At 51.3% G+C, this 21,270-nt stretch overlaps 2 protein-coding genes across 6 annotated transcripts in view; one reads left to right on the top strand and one right to left on the bottom strand.

Moving 5' to 3' along the window:
* The window catches only part of STK10 (serine/threonine kinase 10), a 52,056-nt gene extending 39,239 nt beyond the window's left edge, over nucleotides 1-12,817 (bottom strand). Inside the window, exons 1-3 of one of the 5 annotated variants that reach the window (XM_075164402.1) lie at nucleotides 12,480-12,563; nucleotides 7,408-8,516; nucleotides 6,717-6,899 (exon numbers count right to left, since the gene is read on the bottom strand). In XM_075164402.1, the coding sequence (XP_075020503.1) occupies nucleotides 6,717-6,821 (105 nt within the window). In that variant the 5' untranslated portion in view covers nucleotides 6,822-6,899; nucleotides 7,408-8,516; nucleotides 12,480-12,563. Of the gene's footprint in view, nucleotides 1-1,834; nucleotides 1,977-6,716; nucleotides 6,900-7,407; nucleotides 8,517-12,479 lie in introns of those variants that run through there. The other 4 variants (XM_075164406.1, XM_075164407.1, XM_075164403.1 and 1 more) reach the window with 4 other exon arrangements.
* Nucleotides 12,818-16,049: 3,232 nt separating this feature from the next.
* On the top strand, nucleotides 16,050-20,257 carry EFCAB9 (EF-hand calcium binding domain 9). Its single transcript, XM_075164854.1, is given in 4 exon segments — nucleotides 16,050-16,185; nucleotides 17,342-17,490; nucleotides 18,417-18,593; nucleotides 20,201-20,257. Coding segments are annotated over 4 exon segments (519 nt in total).
* Nucleotides 20,258-21,270: the final 1,013 nt, after the last annotated feature.

Below are 21,270 nucleotides of genomic sequence, written 5' to 3' on the forward strand. Positions count from 1 at the left end.
ATGCCCACACCGCTTCCCATCGTGGGGAGAAAGAGGCTTTTAGAAGAGGAGACTCATCCTATTGTTTGTAGCATGAAAAAAAGGATGACAGAGGCAAGAAAACCTCAGAGTATAGAGGCTCTCTGATAACAGCATAGGTGATAGCTCCCTTTACCAGCAGTACTGAGTACACAGACAATCCGACCAAATTCACAGTACTGCTGTGAACCACCTCCACCCTGAACACCCCGTGCTGCCCTTCCTCACCAGGACCCTCACCAAGGCAGTGTTCGTATCACACGAGGGGAACGTAGGAATCACCTCCTTGGCAGGTAAAGCAACAAGAAGGATACATTTTCATTTCCCAGGACTGGCCAGTATTCCTGGTGCTGCATAGTAGTGAGCTCTTCAGATCACAGTAAGAAAAATACTACACACGCTCTCCCAGCTGCCCCCTCCATTTTATATAGTCCAGCTTATTCACCAAATAACTAGAAAACCATCAAAACCTCTTTGTCCTAGTGGTTGGACAACTTTTGCTGACTTTCCCTCCCCATTCCTCACAACAACACAGGAGCGTACCCTTGGGTTAGCAGCTTGCTGACCTCCTTCCCCCCCAAACAGCTCTCACTGCCTAGGAAGGGGTCACCGATAGCTGCAGGGGCTGCTCTGCGTGCAGGTGCCACACACCAGCAAAAGGCTATTAATGCTGGACTGGAAGCATTTGCAGACACGTTTCTTATCACCCCACTCCTCTTCTGCCCCCATCCCATGTGGGTAAAAGGCAGCTGATGAAAGGGTCGGCTAAAAGCAAGCACCCGTGAGCAGGCAGCGCCAGGCGAGCCTCGGAGCTGCTCCCATGGAGGACCGTTTCAGCATCGTCCACCCAGCACTGTCCGTTGGCTTCTGCCAAAACTGCCAGGGCAAGTTTGCATTTTGCAAATGCAATTTGCACAAATCGTTGCAAAAATTAGAAGTGTGCAACAAAACACCAAGAGGGCGTTTGCGAGACAGTCTGCACACAGGGCTTTGCTGTGAGGTGCGTCACAGGCTGGGAGAGGGGGCGAGACGGGAGCTGTTGACTCAGGAGCTCCCCGCCATTCCCAGAAGTGCATTGAATCAGCAGATCAAGGGACAGGAGAAATCCCTATAGCTCACCCGCTCCGCTCCCCGCTGGCGCAGGAGAGCCCCCGCGGCGCGATTCCAATGCATTACCCATTTTCCTTCCATCACACCCACTCCGGGCTGCCTCTCCCCCAGGGGAGAAAGTCCCACTGTGGATTTACCACCAGAGGAGCTGGGCAAGCTCTGGTTGTGACCTTTCCTACCGCTCTGTAGTTTACATATCTGTGTTTGGAAAACCTACATGGGAGCTTACAGGAGGATTAATTCCTAGTATAAACACCACAAGCCCCACTAAACAGTTTTATATAGCTTGGGTGACAGTATAACTGCGTACCAAGGAACAGGCCGGGGACGAGAGGAAGGAATAAGGGGAAAACCATACAATGGAGGGAGGAAAATAAGGGACCCCTGAGTCTCTGCTGGGTTTTGAAGACTTGCTGCATTCGCATGAGCTGGCACGGACAGCTGTGTCTTTACCACAGGGGACAAATCCATTTCCATCTGGGCTCGCTGCCCAAATGCGAGACAGCAGCTCATGCTGGTTTCAGAAGAAATTAGGGGGTTTCTTTTGCTCGGGTTGGTTTGTTTCTCACCAAGTTGCCCCCAGACGCCCAGAGGAGGGCACGCAGAGCGGGGCAGGGGGAGATGCGGAGCAGAGCAAGCACGGAGAAAAGCACAGCACTTCCGAATCGGAGCAAGAAGTGCCCCACTGTGTTTGCTCTGCACTTACGACGTTGGGAGAGGTCCAAGGAGGGGAAGTAAATATTGTGAGAAGAGGTGGGGCTTCCCTTGGAGGTCAGCCATCGCACGCTTCCCACCGGCGGGGTCCCGGCCAGCTCAGCCCTTCCAGGATGCTGGGGCCCTGCAGGCACCTGAAAAAACCCAGGAGCAGAGCGTGCCCCAGTCCCCCATGGCATCATCTTCCACTGAGAGGTCTGAGCCAACCCACCCTCAGCCCCAAGCCTCAGGGGACCCACCCCGGCAGCCGCGCTGCCACCTCTCACCCCCTCCCGGGCTTGCTAAGGCGTGCAGGGCTGCTGGATGCTGAGCTGGAGGACATGGTTTTACAAACTGGGCTGCAAGCTGTGGGTGGGGGAGCGATCACAGCCCACGTGTTCGCTGTGGCAGCCTGACCTCATTCATCATTACTCCAACAACTAGCGGGTGAGCAACCCAGCAACCCCCACTGATCGCTTCCTTTCTAGATACGAGCCCGTGTACACCCTGCCTGACGTTCAGTCTTTAAAGATGTCCATCACAGAGTTAGCTGCTGCCTTTCTCCACCACTTTGGACTGTCCCGAATGAGAGCGTTTACCCAGCCATCTCCATTTCCTCAGCCATTCTAGCAGGGGACGCAGCTTGGGGAAGGAGGGGATCCTATAAACTGCAGGAGGGGGGCTTCCATCCCAACAGGAGAGGAGCACTGCACTGTCCCACGTCCCCCCAGGCCAGCCGGCACAGGGAGGTCACACCGCTCGGTCACACCAGCAGAAGGGAGACCACCATCTCCAAGGAGAAGTCAGCTCAGGACATCACAAACTCACGATGCAAGAACATGAGCTTTTGAAACAGTAAGCTCACACGGGTAGGGATGCCACGGGGATGGTGTGGGCACGAACCTTGTACTTTCCATGGCCCCATGACAATGTCACCACTACAACTGAGTGCACTCATGGCACTTCCCAGAAGGGACCAAAATGCCCCACAGCCCCGCAGGAAAGCAGAAGCTGCTGAAGTAGGAAGGGGACCTGAGACCGTGAGGTCAGCAGGAGATTTTGAAAAATTAATCTCCTCCAGCATGGCCCATCGTAGAGTGGAGAGGAGACTGGTTGCCCCACACAGCTGCCTTTGAGAGGACGAACACTCGTACAGGCTGGACAGCTCATCCCCTCCCGAGTTGACCACGGTCCCTCTGAGCCCAAACCCAGTCTGTAGTGCTTCTACCATACAAGATGGAGGGAGATGCACACCGGCCGGCGTGGGCACTCCTGAACGGAGCTCAGCGAGTCACGTCTGTCATCGCAAAAGCTTTGGAAATCCAAGGAGCTTCTGCCCACTTCTCCACCTTCCCTTTCTCTCCATCTGCTTGTCCTCCAGCCCTGACACCAAGCGACAGCCACGTTCCCGGCGGCCTCCCTGGGAACGGCAGCTGCCTGCCATCAGGCAGACGGCTGCATCCCAGCCCCTCGCAGCAGCCAGCCAGCTCCGAAAGCTGCTCACAGCAAGCCAGATTTGTACAGGCAGCGTCAGATTTTGGCCAAGTACGCCGGGCGGTCTCTCTGTAACTCACGTCTGGCAATTTCCTTCAGCTTCTCTGCTGGTATTTTCCTGCATACAATGTATTACGACAGAGATATTCTTCCAGGAAGGTTTGTTTGGATCCTAAATAGGCCAAATGCATACGTTGCCAGCCCTGGGAGCCAGTTTCAGACATCCCAGGCATGAGATATGCTTTAGGGTTTAAAGCCCTTTCCTGATTTCTGCTTATCTTTGTACAATAGATCGGAATCTGCCCCAAGACATTAGCACAAAGCAAAACACAGCCTGCTCTGACCTCAAAAAGCCAAGCTAGCAGTTAGGCAGAAGGAACCAGCATCTCCAAGTCTGTAACCTGCAGGCCTGGACGATACCCCTCGCGGCAAGGGGACACACAGCACCAGGCTGAGCGTCTGCCGCTCGCTCTCCAAGAGCCGCGGGAGGGAAGAGGAGGGTTGCCACCAGCCTCTCTGCAGCTTCATCTCTACCTTGAGCTTCATGGGGGTCATACCCTCACCTTGCAGCAAGGGAAGTGAAAACTCCTCTCATGGTGGACGTTTTGTTTGTCTTTAAATCCCAAAGAAAGGAAGAGACAATGATACGAAGGAAAGAAGAAAACCAAGAACTATCAAGAAAGCACTCTAGGTTGACTCGCCAACAGCGAGTTTGTTAGACAGCCACATCATTTGAAATGCAATCCTGCAAAATACGTGGTTTGAACTGCAAATCCAAAGTCTTCTGCAAACCCCAGCCTAATTACAGGGTCTCCAACCCAGCAAAAGTCCATGTAGAGAATGCAGAGATGGGGAGAGAGCTTCTGTTCTCAGGTAAAACACCCCCATATGTGCAGCCTTTGAGGAATTCACAGTGTTTCCCATTTTTTCCAGTGAAATTTGTGGACAGAAGTGGAAGAACCACCCAGATGGTAAAATCCCAAGAACAGAAGCTGTTTGATGTCAGTCTATGGCCTACGACTGGTCAGTCAAAAGCACACATCCAGTTCCATCTTTTAGCTCCTCCACTCCTGGGCATTTTAATGCCTTGGATAATTTGTCCCTGGAGTGCTAATTAGCACCAAAAAAAATAGAGCAGACAGCTGCCAGCATAGTGCCCAGGATGTGCTGCTGAACTGTAGCTAGAGTCATTACAGTCTTGGCATTTAAAACCTGAAAAGCCCTCATGGCCACTACCAGCCTTCGTGCAAATCACGCAACGCACAGACCACGGCTGACAGGTCTATGCAGAAACAGGAATGGAAGATGCATTCCATAAAAGAAAACGTATCAAACAAAAGCTATCCAGTAAACCACTTCCAGAAAGCCACGCAGGATACAAAGCGAAGGATCTTGCTGGAGTCTTCTGGACATGCTACTGCCAAACACACCGGGAACACCAGGGAATAGGGGATGAGTAGGATTACTCCCAGAAGGCAGAGGCATAGTGAAACTATGCTCAGCTTACGGATTTAAGGGGCGAGAGGTGCCTGTTCAGGTGACAGAAGAGGCTGTTTGGCCTTTGCCTGTGACCCACCCTCCGACCTATTGTGAAATCCAGGTTGTGACAAACGCAGCAACTATTTTAAGCCTTTAAAGAACACATTACCGGAAGGCTGGATTGTTCGGTCCTTCCTTGGGCAGGACTGCTGCCGAAGGCACAGCCAGTTTCTAGGTGAGGCAGAGGAAAACCCTGCATGAACTCTCACTCACTAGTAGAAAGAAGAGAACTAGCACCGAGAGCACCCCCATCGCTTCGTCTAGGCTTGCTTGCCCACAGTATCTTCCCAAGCCAAGGGACGATCCTTTTTAAGCTGGTCTGTGACATCGTGCCACCACATTTTTGGTGTGAGCTACGCTTCCCATCCTTGTAAGCCTTCTCTCCGTGCCAGGAGAGCTGATGCTTGAGTTATGGCTGAGTTAAAGAACCAGAAGTAAAAAACCTGGTGCTTTCAGTGGATGCTGTATTTGGGGGTCGATAGTTCTGACTTCCCCCCGACCCCCCATGCACCATATTCCTGTTGTGTGCAAGCAACTGCTCGCTTAGATATTTCTCAGGGACTACGTAATGATTAACTGCCTTCTGATGAACTTTGCCTGAGCTGTCTGCATCAATAAACAAACACAGGACAGACAGGCTCGAGCCAGCGCTCGCATTATTGTCAAATAATCAATGGGAGCTGAAATGAGTTCCATGCCCAACAAGCCCCCTAAAGCCACTTCAGTTTGTCATCGTAGATGAAGCCTGTTTTGGTTTTTTTTTTTTTGGAAATGCTGAATTCAGCCCTTGGTACCACCCAGCAGAGCGGGTGGTGACAGACAGGCCCGGGCGCAGCAGTAAGGCTGGCACAGCCCCGGGCTAGCAGCCCCCCTACGCACGGCAGCCTGGGCAGAGGTTCGTCCCTCGGGCATCGGGTCGGGCAGGGCTCCAACCGCACCGGGCTGGACCAGCGCTGCTGCTCTGGCAGCTGTGGCAACACTTTTGCAAGGGCTAGGGGGAAGTGGAAGTGGCTTGCAAAACAAGGCAAAAAGCGTTAGTTTAAAAAAAAAAAAAAAAAAAAGCAGAAACGCCTTCCTCTGGCTTTACAAGCTAGAGGCAAGGGAAAGTAACATCGCCAGAGAGCTCAAGCTATGGCCAAGGACTTCTTTTCTATGTAGACGTGCCAAAAAAAAGTGTGACCAAAGCACGGCACATGCACCTCTTCTTGCCTTAAAAGCTCAGCAACGGCCCAGCAGAAGGGGGTGAGAGATAACAAGCCCAAGCAGCAGTACGTTAGTCAAGGAGCAGAAAAGCTCCACACAAAGCTTCAGACCTTGCACTCAAACACGGCAGCAGACAAGAGGCTTCTTTGCTGGTATGCCACACTATAACCCGCCTACAGAAACTGAGCTGACCTCGTGGTCCTGGCATGAGCGAGAGATGAACAAAAACCCACGCCATGTTTGAAGAAAGGAAAGATCTACATGGATCCAACATCTTCAGCCTACACAGACCTAGAGCCTGGAAGCATGAGACATCCTTCAAATCACTGCTCCCCTGGAAGAGCAGAGTGCTCCAAGTGAAATTTTTCACTTCACTGCCCTTCACTCAGTCAATGCCACAACATTGAAAAAGAAATTAAAATGGGGGGAAAAAAGCCATGCAACCGCTTCTGAGTTTCCTAGCCACTTTCTGCAACAAATTTGGTACATAGAGCTAAGGGCTGAGCAGTGGGCTGGATGGCTACCGTGCCTGAGAGCCAGGGAACAGGGCTTAGATGGGCAGTAGTAGTACGCACGTCTGTCTGTCAGCCCTTTCACACTGTGCTAGAAAAGCATCAGATAAGCAAGGCCCTTGTAGAAAAATAAAAAACTGATCAGACCTTTGCTATCTCCATAGCACAAGCCTGCCCAGGGAGGACAGCCCAGCAGCACGCCCACGATTGACAAGGGGGAAGCGCAGGGCAGGCAGCATCTGTTGGCATCATTGAGTTGCAAGCACTGAGGTCCACCAACGTCGGCTGGCTTTGCTGGGGCACCGCTTCCTTCACTGTCTCTCCCGCCTACTGAAAATACCACACAAACATTTCGGTTGGTTAAATAAGGACACGAGCCGTAAGGGCAGGAGCACAGGTAGGTGTCAGGGAATTGCACGAGATGGGAAAACGTCAGGAAGGTTTCTACGTGTTGGATGGGAAGAGCATTCCGTTTCGAAGAGCGGACATTCAGAGGGTGGAAGTGCGGTGCCTTTCTATCGCCAAGTCAACAAAACCCACAGGAGACAGGAGCCAGTTAATCCAACTCCAGCAGCATTCGTGCCATCGCTCTGCTCTTCACCAGGGACACGCTGCCCCTTCCAACCCTGCGTCCCGGGGGCAGCATGCACCGACACCGCTCCTAAACACAGCTGCACTCTTCCCTCTTCAGCTCCGGCAACCGGGTGATGCTCAGGCTCAGCCGCTGAACCAGATGGGCTAGAACTGAGCTAGAACTGTGCCTGTGTTTTGCCGTGCTTAACCCTGGCACACCACCACCCCCCACCACCTTCAAGAGGCAAGTTTATTAAAAATGTACCTGTTATTTCATTATTTTAAAGAAATTTTTTTTTAAGTGGCTTTGCTCTTCATAGCTGAATTCCTTTTCACCAGGGTTTCGGGCTGAGTGAGGCTGGTGGATGGGAGGGCAGCACAGCCATCCGCTGCACGCAGGCAGAGCCCCCCGGGGACCCCCAACCGCACGGTATGGCAGTGAGGGTGGGTTTGACCTGAGACCCATGAGACGAACCCCAGATTTGCAGACAGCAGCACCCCAAGAATGAGAAAAAGAACATTTTTTTCCAAGGAAACTGCACGCTCAAGAAAAAAAATTTGAAAAAAAAAAATTAAAAAAAAAAAAGAAAAGAGACATGCTGGGCAGAGATTTTTTCTAAGGAACAATGATTGCCATGTGCTTGAGGATGAAAGGCTCAAAGCCTTCATCTAAGCTTTCTCTTCCACGCAGCTGCCCACAGCTCCCACTGTCAGCATTGCCAAGCTCTGGCCATGACACTGAAGTCATTATCAAAATATTTAGGCCATGGAGAGCTATCCCTCTCCCCTGCCACACAGATACAGCCGTGGCTCCGCAGAGTGCAGGACAAGCTTCACTCAGAATTCAGCAGCGATGGAGCATCACACGTTTCAGTGAGTTTAAAGTGAACACCAAGTTTAAAGTTCAACCAGGTTTAATATTGTTGGGCCACTGCTCTATATGTACAGGAGTGGTGTCTTCCCCTTCCTCTTCTCTCCCCAGCTGAAACGTTTTAAGAAAACCCTTCAGCTATTCTAAGGGACAAAGCCATGATTTGATATTACCATTGGTTTGTAATTTTTTTTGTGGCCATAGTTACAACCAAATTAAGCTTCCCCCCCTTCTTTTTTTTTCCCTTCCTCTTTTTTTTTTTTTTTGTTTTAAGGCTAACTCAGCAGATTAGCATCTCTCCGTGACACCCTTTCCAGGAATTACATGTTAAATCCCTCATGAATCAAACCAACAGGAGCTGAGCCCCAGCCACTCGAGCCAACTCATGCACAACCAGAGCGGTGTAGGTTCGGCTGGCGAGCAGAGAGAGGTCTGCCAGCGACAGGGACGGTCTCGTCACTTCGAACGGGCCCATCGCTGTGAAAGCCAGGCTTATAAGGCAGCTGCACAACATTTAACAATTAGTCTTTTATTACCCAAATTTCAAAAGGGAGCATTTATAGTCCGTAGCGCGTACAGCACTAATACCGCCATAACAGATCAGATAATCCAAATTCAGCTTTTTAAGCCGTATCTTAAGAAGAAAGGAGAACAACATAAAAGGCAGGCTTATGAGCTGCTGTGGCACGGGGCTCGGCGTTCTCTCTCTGGGAGCCGGCACGCAGAGCCGTTTGAAGGCGAGTTCAAGTGAACAAACCCCTTTTCCGCCGCGCTGGGGGCTGCGGGCAGCCCCCGCTCCCGCAGGGACAGCCTGTCCCCACCCTGCGAGCCGAACGCCTTATCGGGGAGCCAGCATCCCCATCAGCGCGCACTGGGAAGCGGAGATAGCGTTTCACAAGAGGCACGAGCGCAGCAAAACAATGCCACCATGAGAAAGGCAGCGAGCCCCAGGGCTTCTTCCAGCAGAGCCCACGCTTTTGTAAGATCAACTCCATCCCCTGCTAGCTCGAGAATTCTCAATGCCCAGAGGAACCCTTGCATATCTGTTCCCGCTGACGTTAATGCAACTACCTGCAACAGTAAATACTGCACCAACTAATGGGTTTTGCAGGACTGAGATGTAATTCAGCAGCTCCACGCGTTCAGCCCACGGCAGCCTGCACCGCTGGCTTCGCCCTGAGCATCTGCAAGGCCGCGAGATCAGCACGGCTTTGCTTCAGCAAAGCAGCTCACGGGGGTGCCGCTACCGCTTCTCCCTCCCTGCACACGCAAACAGATGTCGGCTTTGAATCAATAAAGCCACAGCCATACATTTTATGAATTGTATCTTAGGTGTTTTTGAAGAAAAATAACTCTGCTTTTTTTAAGGCTGTTTGGAAAGGATCCGAGTTAGGAACTTGTATTTTTATATGCCCACAACCCTTGAGGTGCTGCAGACTTCCCAGGCTAGCACACACTGGTCACAGCTCCCAACTGCTGGCCTAATGACTGATTTAAGATCATCGATTTAACGAGCTTTGGATGAGGTGGGTAACAAAGCGTATTTGGCATGCAGTGCGTTGCTATCTACGGGCTGCTATCGCTTCCTCATCATACCCGCTGGACTTACCAAAAACAAGACATTAATAGAATGAGAGCTAGAAAGAAACAGTTTCTCCCCACCCCCTTCCTACTTTTCAGCTTCATTACCCTCTGCAACGTGTTTCACTGCTTCCTCATACAATCAGGTCCTCTTTTGCTGAAAAAAAGTCTTCGTATAAAAATAGGGAAATCCCAGTAGTTTCCATTGGCTGCAGGTTTCTTAAGATCTGCTGTATACATTTCAGGGTCCACTATAGATTTGATTATTTCGAATTAATATATAGTTAAATCAAGCCTGTCCTACTTTTGTAAACGCTGTGTCAAAGCAGTTCAAGTTTGCTCAGCTGAGTGCACGGGGAGTCCAAGACACAGCCCCCTGACAGCGTTCTGCAGGGCAGGAGCACTCCCCAGTGAAACCATTACACAGCCGAGCTCTCCTTCCTCCTGCTCAAACTGGTGTCATAAACCCAAAACCTACTAAAACGAGCACATTTTTTCTTCTATCCACATCTAAATTTCTCCCAGGTCAGACTACTCAGTGTACAAATCCCATCCTTCTGCACTGCTCAGGGACGACAGGCTCTCCGGAGCGAGTACAACATATGGTGGGTAGGGCAGGATGCAGGCACAAGCGGATTATATCATCTCCCCATGCTTCCGTGTGTGGAAAAGGGACGGAAAACAGGCAGGAACTTCATTCAAACATCCTGAAACTCTCATGGCCATACAAACACTCTGAATTGCTTTAAATGATTGCTTTTGTGTGAAGAGCAAATTGACTTTAAAGTGATTTCAAGAGAACGATTAAAATTGTTCATTGCGTCTTGGCCACCTACGTTCTCCTTGCACACGAGCGGGTTGGTTGGTTGGTTTGGGGCTTTTTTGGCAGCTGAGCAGAACAAGAGGGCAAGCCTCTTTCACATCTCCATCCTATATGCATCACCACCTAGGGTAGTGCTCCAGATATAGAAAGACAAAGGAAGACAATAGGCAAGTTAAATCTTAGCATGACAGGAAACTACTTCTCTGCAATAACGCTACTGGCTATTATCTAAAATAAGCCTTTATAGTACGTGGCACCCAAATAATTTGGGATTCTTAAACAAACAAACAAAATCTTGCACAAGAACTCTTCAAAAACCAACCATGTCCATTCACCAACCAGGACGGAGAACAGGCAGAGAAGAGAGCAAAGAAGATAGAGAATTAAAACTTTACTAAGAAGAATAAAATAGACCTTTGATTTCTGTCACAACGTTAACCCCCACCCCCGATCAATCGTGTTAAAACATCTCAAAAGCAGACAGTTGCCTGAATGTACTAGTTACAGATGGAGTGAACTCCTGGTTATAAACACGTGGTCTTCGCTGTGTCATTTACTATAATCCACATTCTCATTTGGGTCAAAATGGGGATCAAAGGAAGTAGTTGGAGATGAGGAGATGTTATTACCTGACAGGCTGACATCCTTAGCCTACAGTACATAAAGTTACTCTGATAATTTTATTATTGGCGTGAGGCTGGAGTTAATAGCAGAGGCATTCAGATATGACAACAGACTTAAAAACCAAACCAGCCACTTATAAAGTAGCTTTATTCTGAAAGTTATCTACTTTCGGTATGTTATACATGTTTAAAATAGAAGAATAACTGATTCAAATCCTTTCTAAGTTTTCATTTGTCTCAGAAGCCTATTAACTTATTTTACAATGTTTACCTCATTCCTATCATTGCATGAGAAACCTAAGCAAACATAAGCAAATAATTACCCAGGAGAAGAGTGAACATTCTTATATACAAATGGGTTTCGAAAGCACAACACCAAGTAAACTAGTAACAGAAGCACTGATTACTACTGGTGCTACTTCTGGAAACAATTGCGTTTTATTAGAAGAAAGGATCCTTCACCAAAGACTTCCACTCAATGGATGCTTAGGGCCCAATTTTTCAGAGAGTTTCTATCAAATAACATGATAGAGACAACAAACAGATACAGCAAATCCCAGGACACTGTGGTAAAACACCTCCGTCCTGCAAACAACCAGCTCCCTTCCTGGCCTTCTCTTTAGGTACCACTTATTTCTCAATTCTGAAAAGACAACACCTTGTTAAATGATCTAACGAGACCATCAAAAACCAGCTGCCAAACAGCTAATTCACAACCCCACTTCCAAATTATGTTTGTAACACAGGATCCCCAACCTGCTCCTCCAGCCAGCCCCAAGCAAAAGTCTCCTCTCTCAACTGTTGCACAGGAGACCAGAGTATTCCAGAGCCAGTAACAGTAAGAACACTGTTGCTTTGGAGTGCAAAGTACAGTGAGTGTTTGGCCTTTAAAACCCCAGTCCTTTAATGTAAAGGTTAAACATTCATAGCACTGGACATGTCCCTGCTCTTAAGGAGCTGGGCTCCTCTTCTCCAAGTTTCCTGCCGGCGAGGACCACAGGAATACAAATAATGTCACCCCTAGAGGCTTGCAAAAGTTGGAGGCAGCCCCGAAACTGCTGACTTCCAAGAAATCTCCCTCCATTCATTGCACCGACAGGCTTGGCAAGGAACACCTCGTCGCCTTACAAAAGCATCGCTCTGAAAACAGGCGATTTAAGAGGAAAAAGGGGAAAAAAAACCAAAAAGCTTCTCTCCCTCCTTTCCCCTGCCCCAAGCAAAGCGTTGCACTCCCACCCCCCCCGCTGACTCGCTGTCTTTGCCCCCCGTCCCTCCCGTCCCCAGCTAACGGGATGCGTCCCGCAAGGGTTTTTTTCCTCCCCGCAGCTTCCAGGTTTGCTCAGCAAGCGGGGAGCCTGCGAACGAGCCCCGAACTGCGGGGAGGAGGCACCGCCACCCCCGCGGGGCCGCAGGTGCTTCGCCCCCCGCCGCGGACCCACCTTGTAGACCTTGCCGAAGGCGCCGTCGCCCAGCTCCCCCACCACCTCCCACACCTCGCCGGGGTCCAGGTCGCGGCGGACGTGCTCGTACTCCTTGGACCGCCGCTTCTCGAAGGTGGAGAGGCGCAGGATGCGGCGGAAATTTGCGAAAGCCATGCCGGAGCGGTGCGGGGCTGCCCGAGGAGCCGCGGCCCGGCGGCGGCTGCGGAGCTGCGGGGAAGCTGCCGGCAGCCGCGTCCCGCGCCCTGCCCCGGGGGAGGACGGAGCCGCTGCGCGCCCGGGGGAGCGGCGAGGCGGGGAGCGGGGCCGCCTCCAGCCGCGCACATGGAGCCGGCGCCGCTCCACCTGCTGGCCTGGCTGCCGCCGCCCCGCGCCATTGGCCGGCGGCCGCCCTCCGCCCGCCCCGCCCGGCTCGGCACGGCTCGGCTCGGCTGGGCTCGGCTCGGCTCGGCTCGGCTCGGCACGGCTCGGCTCGGCACGGCTCGGCTCGGCTCGGCACGGCACGGCTCGGCACGGCACGGCTCGGCACGGCTCGGCTCGGCACGGCACGGCTCGGCTCGGCACGGCTCGGCACGGCACGGCTCGGCACGGCTCGGCACGGCACGGCTCGGCACGGCTCGGCACGGCTCGGCACGGCTCGGCTCGGCACGGCTCGGCACGGCACGGCTCGGCTCGGCACGGCACGGCACGGCTCGGCACGGCTCGGCACGGCTCGGCTCGGCACGGCTCGGCACGGCTCGGCACGGCACGGCTCGGCACGGCTCGGCTCGGCACGGCTCGGCACGGCTCGGCACGGCACGGCTCGGCTCGGCTCGGCTCGGCTCGGCTCGGCACGGCTCGGCTCGGCACGGCACGGCTCGGCACGGCACGGCTCGGCACGGCTCGGCTCGGCACGGCTCGGCACGGCACGGCTCGGCACGGCTCGGCTCGGCTCGGCACGGCTCGGCTCGGCACGGCACGGCTCGGCTGGGCTCGGCTCGGCTCGGCACGGCTCGGCTCGGCTCGGCTCGGCACGGCTCGGCTCGGCACGGCGCGGCTCGGCTCGGTTCGGCACGGCGCGGCTCAGTTCAGCCCCGAGCGAGGCAGGGAGTCGCGTATCTCCCCGCCACCACCCCCCCGCAGCAGAGCGGGAGGAGGCCGGAGCATCAGGGGACGCTGCTAAATACAAATAACATGGAAGAGCTGGCAGGAGCGGTGTGGAACTCCTCGGCGGCCGCTGCCATGTTCCCTCAGCCCGGCAGACGGAGCGTGGCGAGCCAGCGGCATCTGCACGGGCTGGGCTTCGCCTCGTGGGCTGCGCTGCTGGGCCGAGCAAAGAGACACATCTCCGAGAGTAAAAACTGCCCTGGCAACAGAGGGACGTTTCCTTCTCCCCCCAGTTCATCTCATGTGAAAACAGCGGAACACAAATATTTAAAAAACTCCCAGTAGCAGGAATTCGAGTGTATCAGCACTGCGGACACCCGCCATGAATTTGTTTTAGAGAAGATGTGACCCAACCGGTGTCAAGTGTGAAGGTTTGCATCTTCTCCCTGGCAAAACTTTAAATCCTCTGAAAAACCGACTTGAAATCAAGTATTAAATGGGGACATCTAGGGGAAATACCCGACGGTGCAGCCATGCTTGACAACATCTCTGTTTTTAACAGAAGGCTTAGTGGTAAATGGTTGTCCAGGCGAACCTCAGTGATACAACACTGCTCACACCAGCGTGTGTATTTTGCCCTGTATACACGTCCCAATAACGAGCCCGGAGTGGGGGTACGGGAGGGGGTGCGTTTGCACGCTCCATCCTGATGTGTGATGCCAGCGAAACTCAGCGCAGGCTCTTGCTTTGAGAACATCTGGGCTTGGTGATTTCTCATTAGTTCCCTGATATATTATACCCTAGGGCACGGGGGCTGATCGACACCTCTCCTTATCTTTGGTGCTATGAAAAACTGGCTTTATCCCAGTATGATCAGCCCTCACATTTCTATTGGGAATTTCCCGATACCGATGCTCGAAATAGTATTTAAAACTCTGGTTCCTGGAAATTTGTGGCTGTACGAGAATTTCAGCTGCCTTTTTTGAAGAAAGTTTCGTGTTCCCCTTCTTCTTCCCTTCTCCCTACTGAGCTGTAGGAAAAACAAGCTGAAAATGCAATCCAAGTATGTCCCTAAAATAGAAAGAAGCTGAAAATAATTGAGCACTTTTTTTCACTTAAGTTCATGGGTTTTGGATCTGATCTGATACAATGTGTGGATTTGGCAATACTGGAGTAAGGACAGAATAGAACAGAACCTTGCAGTGTAGGTGGATGCCCTGTAGACTGTCTGAGGGTAGGCTGATCAAATCGGGGCTCAGAGAGGTGATTTCTCTGCTGGCATAAATTTTGCAAACTCAAGTTACTCCTTTGAAAGTTTCTGAGCGACTCTGACTCAGCACAGCATTTTGGGGGCTGTGGCATTTTTTATCCGGTGCTTGATACCCTATAAGCAGATTTGCTGTCTCTTGGCTCCATAGCCAAAGGGAATCAGCCATTTGAATTCTTTCCACCCATTTCTTGCAGAAAGCTCACAGGTGTCAAACCAAGTCAGCAAACAGGTTAGTTATCTATCAATGAATTACTTCTTACTGTTTCTCAAGTGATAAATAAGAGAAAGAGAATATAAAGTCCAGAAATGCAAAAAACTTTGCAAATCTGCCCCAAGCTCCTGGGAGCACCCCTGATCCTATGGACAGATGGTCACGAGCACCACCACGCTCATACGACCGCGCAGAGTCCGCAGTCAGCAGGGCTGAGCTCTCGCTCAGCATTACGACCCAAGGAGAAGAAACTGCTGACCTGACTGCAAGACCACATACAGCTCCGCGTTTAAAGTGTTGGGTTACAGAGGGTCCGTCAACCAAAGTAAGCCAGTGGAGTTTGATTTTATTAGTATTATTCCTGGTATAGATCGGGTGTAAGGAATAAAGAGCACTTTCAATGGTTATTGCTGTGCTGGATTGGACTCATTCTGGGTTGGAAGAGGAATATAAACACTTTATATAAATATAAGAGCGGTTCAGCTTCCTACCAGCTAACTTGAACAAGAAATTGGGCATTCAAAAGCAGCCATCTCTGAACCATAGCTCCCAGACACATTGCAAGGACACTGTCAGGTACCGGAAAGGAGAAACATCTAAACCCTGGCTAAGGGGAAAAGCAAAGCCCTGCGGTGGCTGCTACGTGGGACCTCCTCAGCACGAACCAACAGACTTTGGGGTACTTGTCTGAGGTTGAGATTTGCACTACAGTCTAAAATAAATCCTTAAGTCTGTGCTATCCGTCACATTTTAATCAGATTTAATGCTCTTGAGCATTTTAAGAATAATTTCTGTCACTTGATTTTAGTACGTATTAGCCTTTAATGCTGAATGGAAGGGGAGCCTTTGCCTCCACATCTGAGGAGAATTCTTGAAAATGTGGAAAAAGCAGTGAAGTCGTGGGACGGAGGTTGCGTCTGATTCTAGGGCAGAATTTTCCTTCTGTGAGGGGTCATTGCCATGGCGCTAATTCTGTTTCGCTGATCTTCCACGGCCAACCGAGATGAAGCTGAAATCTGGGTGTTTTCTGCAGCATCTGCATTTAGATGAAGTATACGGCTTGTTGTCAGTAAGAAATACCGCAGAGCTGGCAGAGTATTTCCAGCTCCTGGATGTTCATTGAAAGAATTACCTGAACAGTAAGTCCTTCTAAAAACCTGATTGGCATTAATGCTCTAAAATTACAGGCCCTGAGTAATGTTTTGAAGAGAGATACAGAGAATGCTACATTGCTTAGGATTTAAAACCAGAGATCACAGACATTACAAATATTGCACTTCAGATGTTACGACAAATGCAGCACTCTGTAATACTAATTAACTAGCAGCTTGGTTAATACGAGTGCTTGGCAATATGCCAAAAAGCTTTCGGATACAGCATATATCACCGTGTCCTCCCTGCTCTATCATGCCCCGGCTGCTCTGGAAGGTTACATGGCCTGGCTACTCCTGCATCAGCTTCTGAAATATGTACGGCTCGGGGGACCATGCAGAGCCACTGAGATGCATTTTCAGCTCACATCGAAGATATTCCTTTCCCCTTCCCCCTTCCATTGCCTCCTTCCCTGTTTGCGAGACAGAAAAAGGTCCAAAAGCCTACGAAACCTGTTTGATTTTACGGTATTATCGTCCTCTGCATCCCAGCAGCACGCAAAGCCACAGGCTTGCTAGTACTGCACAAACATGATAACCGGGTCCTGGCACAACGAGCAGATAATCGACATAGGAAAAACCCAAGCCAGCCATAAAGGAGATCTTTACAGCTGTGCAAGTGAGATGTCAGGAACACAGGGCAAGAGGGGATTTCTGGCTCACTGAAGCTAATTCCGTAGTACTGCAGCAACCTCATCATGTAATCCTTTCCATAAACCGATCGTGCTCCGTGTGAGAAAGCAGGTGGGTTTCTTGCCAATAGTGTCCTCCACATGAGGCTCTTTGCAACCCCCATCCGCTGGTTCACAGCTTTCCTACCGCCCACCTGCAGTTCTTCAGCCTATTCCCATGTTTCTGGTTTGCTGGAAAAGTCCTTTTTCCTCCAGGAAGAGGAAGAAAGACAGAAAATTATGAGCACTTGAACATTGCCTTCTGTGCAGAAATCACAGATGCCCCTTTCATAAATTAGGCCATCTTATTAATACTGTTCTATTAATTCTGAACAGTATCTCTTGTCTGCTACTGTGTTTTAACTGCCTCTGCAACCTGTCTGGGAGCAGCGGGCATTTAAAATAAAATAAATCCTGCTAATTATTGCTCTCAGCTTTGTGCAGACGATGCCTTAGAGCTCACTGTTTTCCAGATCTGCAGTTTTATTGCTTTCTCCGTTACGTGATCGACCTGAGTAAGGACCAGATCATGCTGCTGTTCGACTTGCTGGACCGAAACACGAGGGGGAGGATTTGCTTTAACGAGTTCTACGTGGTGGCGTGCATCCTCCTGTCCCACAAGGTGTGTACCCTGCGGGTCCTGGAGTCGGGACAGGGACATCTGCACCATCCAACACCCCCGTAAAGGGAACCAGCTCACTGCAGCTGATCTTTACTCATGGCATACAAGGGACGGAGAGGATCCCTGGGTCTATACTGCTGCATAGAAAAGGAAACCAGAGAAACGAGCAGTCCCCCTGTTAATATCAACCTTCCTCCTCTGGGATAAATCCACCCCTGAACCTTTTGCAAGGTAGGAACTGTCTAAACACTCCTCCCAGCTCAGGCTGTCCATCTTAGTTCTCCAAAAAACAAGCCCTCGGTTGTGTCTACCTGTGGGGAAGAGAGCAGAGCATCTGTTTTCGCTTGTAGGTGCAGCATGTGCTGATGCCCTTCTTCAGCCTCCCCGGCATCACCTGCAGCCAAGGCTGGGGAAAGACCGGTGCCTTTTCAGGGAAAAGCAGCAAGGACAGCAGGCTGCGGTGGGGGAGAGGGGTGGTAAAGCCAGCGTTACCCCCAGAGCTCAACTTTGCTGTTGGACATGTTCTGCAGCTCCGCTCTGGACCAGACACCCGGCTGAGGGCCAGCGCTCCGGGCTGCTGCCTGCAGGACTTAGGGAGGAAGGAGAGGAGCCAACTGCAGAACGTAGCCCTGCAAGTCATTTGGCACACGGGAGGGATGGGAAAGGACCTCACAAAGCAGTCTTGGAGCTCGGCTGGCTGTCGGTAGCTCTCCCCGGCACAGCCTGAACCCAGCCGGCAACCGCCGTGTGCTCCCGCCTGGCTCCGCAGCAGGAAGCACCAGGATTTTGGTATTTCCTGCAGGCGCGACTAGCGGGAGGTCACCTTTATTCTCTGGACTCGAGCACCAGTTGGTATTCCACGTATTCTTTCCAAGCAGGAAATCAGTGCTTATCATCTGTTTCTAAACCGTTCTGCCCCGAAACAGAACCATCTTGAAAAGCAGTTCATCCACCAGCACGCCCGACCTGCCTTTCAACTGCTGGATGTAGACGGGGATAATATCATTGATTTCAACGAGTTTGAAGCCACAAGGTTTCTCTTCAACATCCAGCAAGAAGAACTTAAGAAGATATTCAAGGACTTTGATATTTCTGGAGGTGAGGTAAAATTAGAGAAATTACAGTCAAAAGATAGGCTGTGAAAATGCCCCTAAATTCAGGGGGGGAAGCAGCCTGCAGCTGCTTCTCACTCAAGCCTGAGTTTTCTTCCTGTTGACTTCAGGAGCGGGTCTTTGGTGACTTAGACACAGTCTGAATTGAAAATGTTTTAACAGTAAGATAGCAACAGGAAGAAATAATTTTTTGGGGGTAAACCAGGCACATTCCTCTGTCTGAGGAGACTCTAATGGGAGGAGGTGGGCAGGACTGGCAGAAGTGCCTTTATTTAAGCCATTTTCGTCTGAGTTTGCTTGTGGCTTCTCATTACTTTCCAAGCTCTCTGCAGTCCATTCTCAGAGCTGCTGGCCGGGGGGTACCTCGGTGGGGTACTCTCGGACTTGAAGCTCCTAGAAACATTACGAGTGCCGTACCTTGGCTTATGCCTGTACCACGGAGATGCCAGTTAAGAGCCCCAGGGGAAGCTCTTTCTCTTCTCTGAGAAATCCCTCATTTTGACCTTAAACCAGCTCCAGGTTCCACAGAGCGGCTGTAGGGATCTCGCCCATCCCTGCCCCATGGCGGGGAGCAGCTCCCTGCAACCAGAAAGGGAACAAAGCTGGTAGCGGGACCTCCCCTCCAGCTCTGCCTTTACACAGTCCTCCTTATGGAGGTGCACGCACCCATCCCTTGCCAATTTGCTTTTGCCACCAGCTCACTTTTGTCCGTGTCTGGACACCGGTGCTCTTTCAGATCCCTCCCTGCTCTGAAGTACTCTCTGATTAACGACCACCTGCAGCTACACTGGTAGGGAATCAGTCATTAATAGACTGTAGACATCTCTTATCTCTGTCACAGCTTCACACCGTCCTCATGACTTCAGCATTTCAGCATGCTCCAGGAGCACATTTTGCAAGACAGCCATTAGTAACCGAGGGAGATCCCTTTTCTTTCTCCTTTCTGCTGCTAGGTTCCCAGGTTATTGTTTTTATTGATAATTCTCCTCCTCTGTGTTCCACCACCAGTATCCTCTTCAGTTATTTGTTACAGGCAGTTGGTGCATCTCTCCTGTAAGCCCTGCAGGGCTCGCAGCCTGTTTCCTGTGTGGTTCAGCGGCGCAGCGAGGTATCAAAGCCTCAGTCCTGCTCGGGGCTCGCAGATAGTTCTCTAATGCCCTGAGAGTAGTTTCCCGGAATAAGCTGTTTCAGCCCCAAGTTGCATTGATCCTGTCCTTTCATCTCGAGGCCGCCTGATTAAAAGCCCACTTTAAGCAGGAGCAGCACGGCTGTGATAGAGCCGTGACGGCACCCCGCTCCCCACTTCCACCCAGCCACACCGTAACCCCAGCTGTTAGGAATCACTCCGACATCTGCAAGTCATTACAAATGGTAGAGAAACAGCCATGTGCCAGGGAGGTGCCCTATTAGCCTGTGACGTGTTTGGGATGAGCCAGAGGCAATCGGTTGAATCCGATTTCTCCTGAGTCAGATGGGAAACTAGAGCAAGTTGGAGAAGGGGACGAGAGCCAGGACTCGGGGTCTTTCCCCAAAATAACTGTTTACCTTGGGCAAGGCTGCCTTGCTGAGCTAGGGATCTATCTCCTCTCCAAAACTAGCAACTGAACTACAGGGAATTCAAGATGTTTGCAGTCTTCTGTATTGACAAACAATAAAAAGAGGAAGGGGATCACGAATAGCCTCCTAGCAGGATCAGCGAGCCTGGACAAGAACCCTTTACCCAGCTGGGAATAACGCAGCCTCGCTTCTCCGTCACCCTGGGTTCAGGCCAGATAGATGTACCAAACTCGTAGAAAGAGAATAAATCAAAGTGCTGCAGTAAAGCAACTGCCTGTTCTGTTTTCTCCATTGCACTGCCCTGCCAAGGCGAGCACCAGAGGCTGGTGTCCGAGGAGGAGGACCGATGCCACTTGGATTTCAGCCTCGTGCCTCACAACTCTCCCCAGGACTGAGCCCGATGCCGGCGTTAGCTTCCCCCCTGCACTACAATAGGTGTGTCGTCTTGGTTTTTTAGAGACAACCTCTTCCCGTCCCCTACGTTACACACGGGTCTAGCGAGCTCCCTCCTCCCCAGCGCTGCCGTTTTGCCACGTTCAGACGCACACGAAGCAAGGCTGGTTTGAAATGGGGCAGACTGGTCTGTGAGGCTGGAGCCACTCACGCTGGCAGCTTCCCCCTCTGCATCCCGCGGGCTCGGGCAGCTCCCTGCACCCGTGCTGCTGCGCTCGTGAGGAACAGCCCAACGACAGGAAACGCTGCTTGCTTTGTTAATGAAACCCCCTAATTAAGTCCATGTGGAGAGAAAGCAAAAGAGGCAGTTTAGTTTCTCTTGCTAAACATCGACTGTTTACCCTCTGGGCACAGCAATCCAGTGAATTTATTTTCCCCTCTCACCTTACACACAGGGCATCACATCATTGAGCCTCCTCCAAACTCGCTGCCATTAGAGAGCTTCCCTAACGAAGCAGCATGGCTGCAGCATAAGGGACTAATTAGAACAGAAAATTCCAGTCTCTGAGTGCCGCCACTGACCTCCCATGAAGTGAGGTTTCGGCACGCCTGTAAGGCGGCATCCCACCTCTCAGACCTTTGCAATTGCTCTGAGTCCAGAGAAAACAAACTACGTAGCTGAAATCCCAACTTTCTGGGATTATTCAGAGAAAGAGAG

The sequence above is a fragment of the Calonectris borealis genome, chromosome 15 (assembly GCF_964195595.1).
Source record: "Calonectris borealis chromosome 15, bCalBor7.hap1.2, whole genome shotgun sequence".
Taxonomy (NCBI): Eukaryota; Metazoa; Chordata; class Aves; order Procellariiformes; family Procellariidae; genus Calonectris; species Calonectris borealis.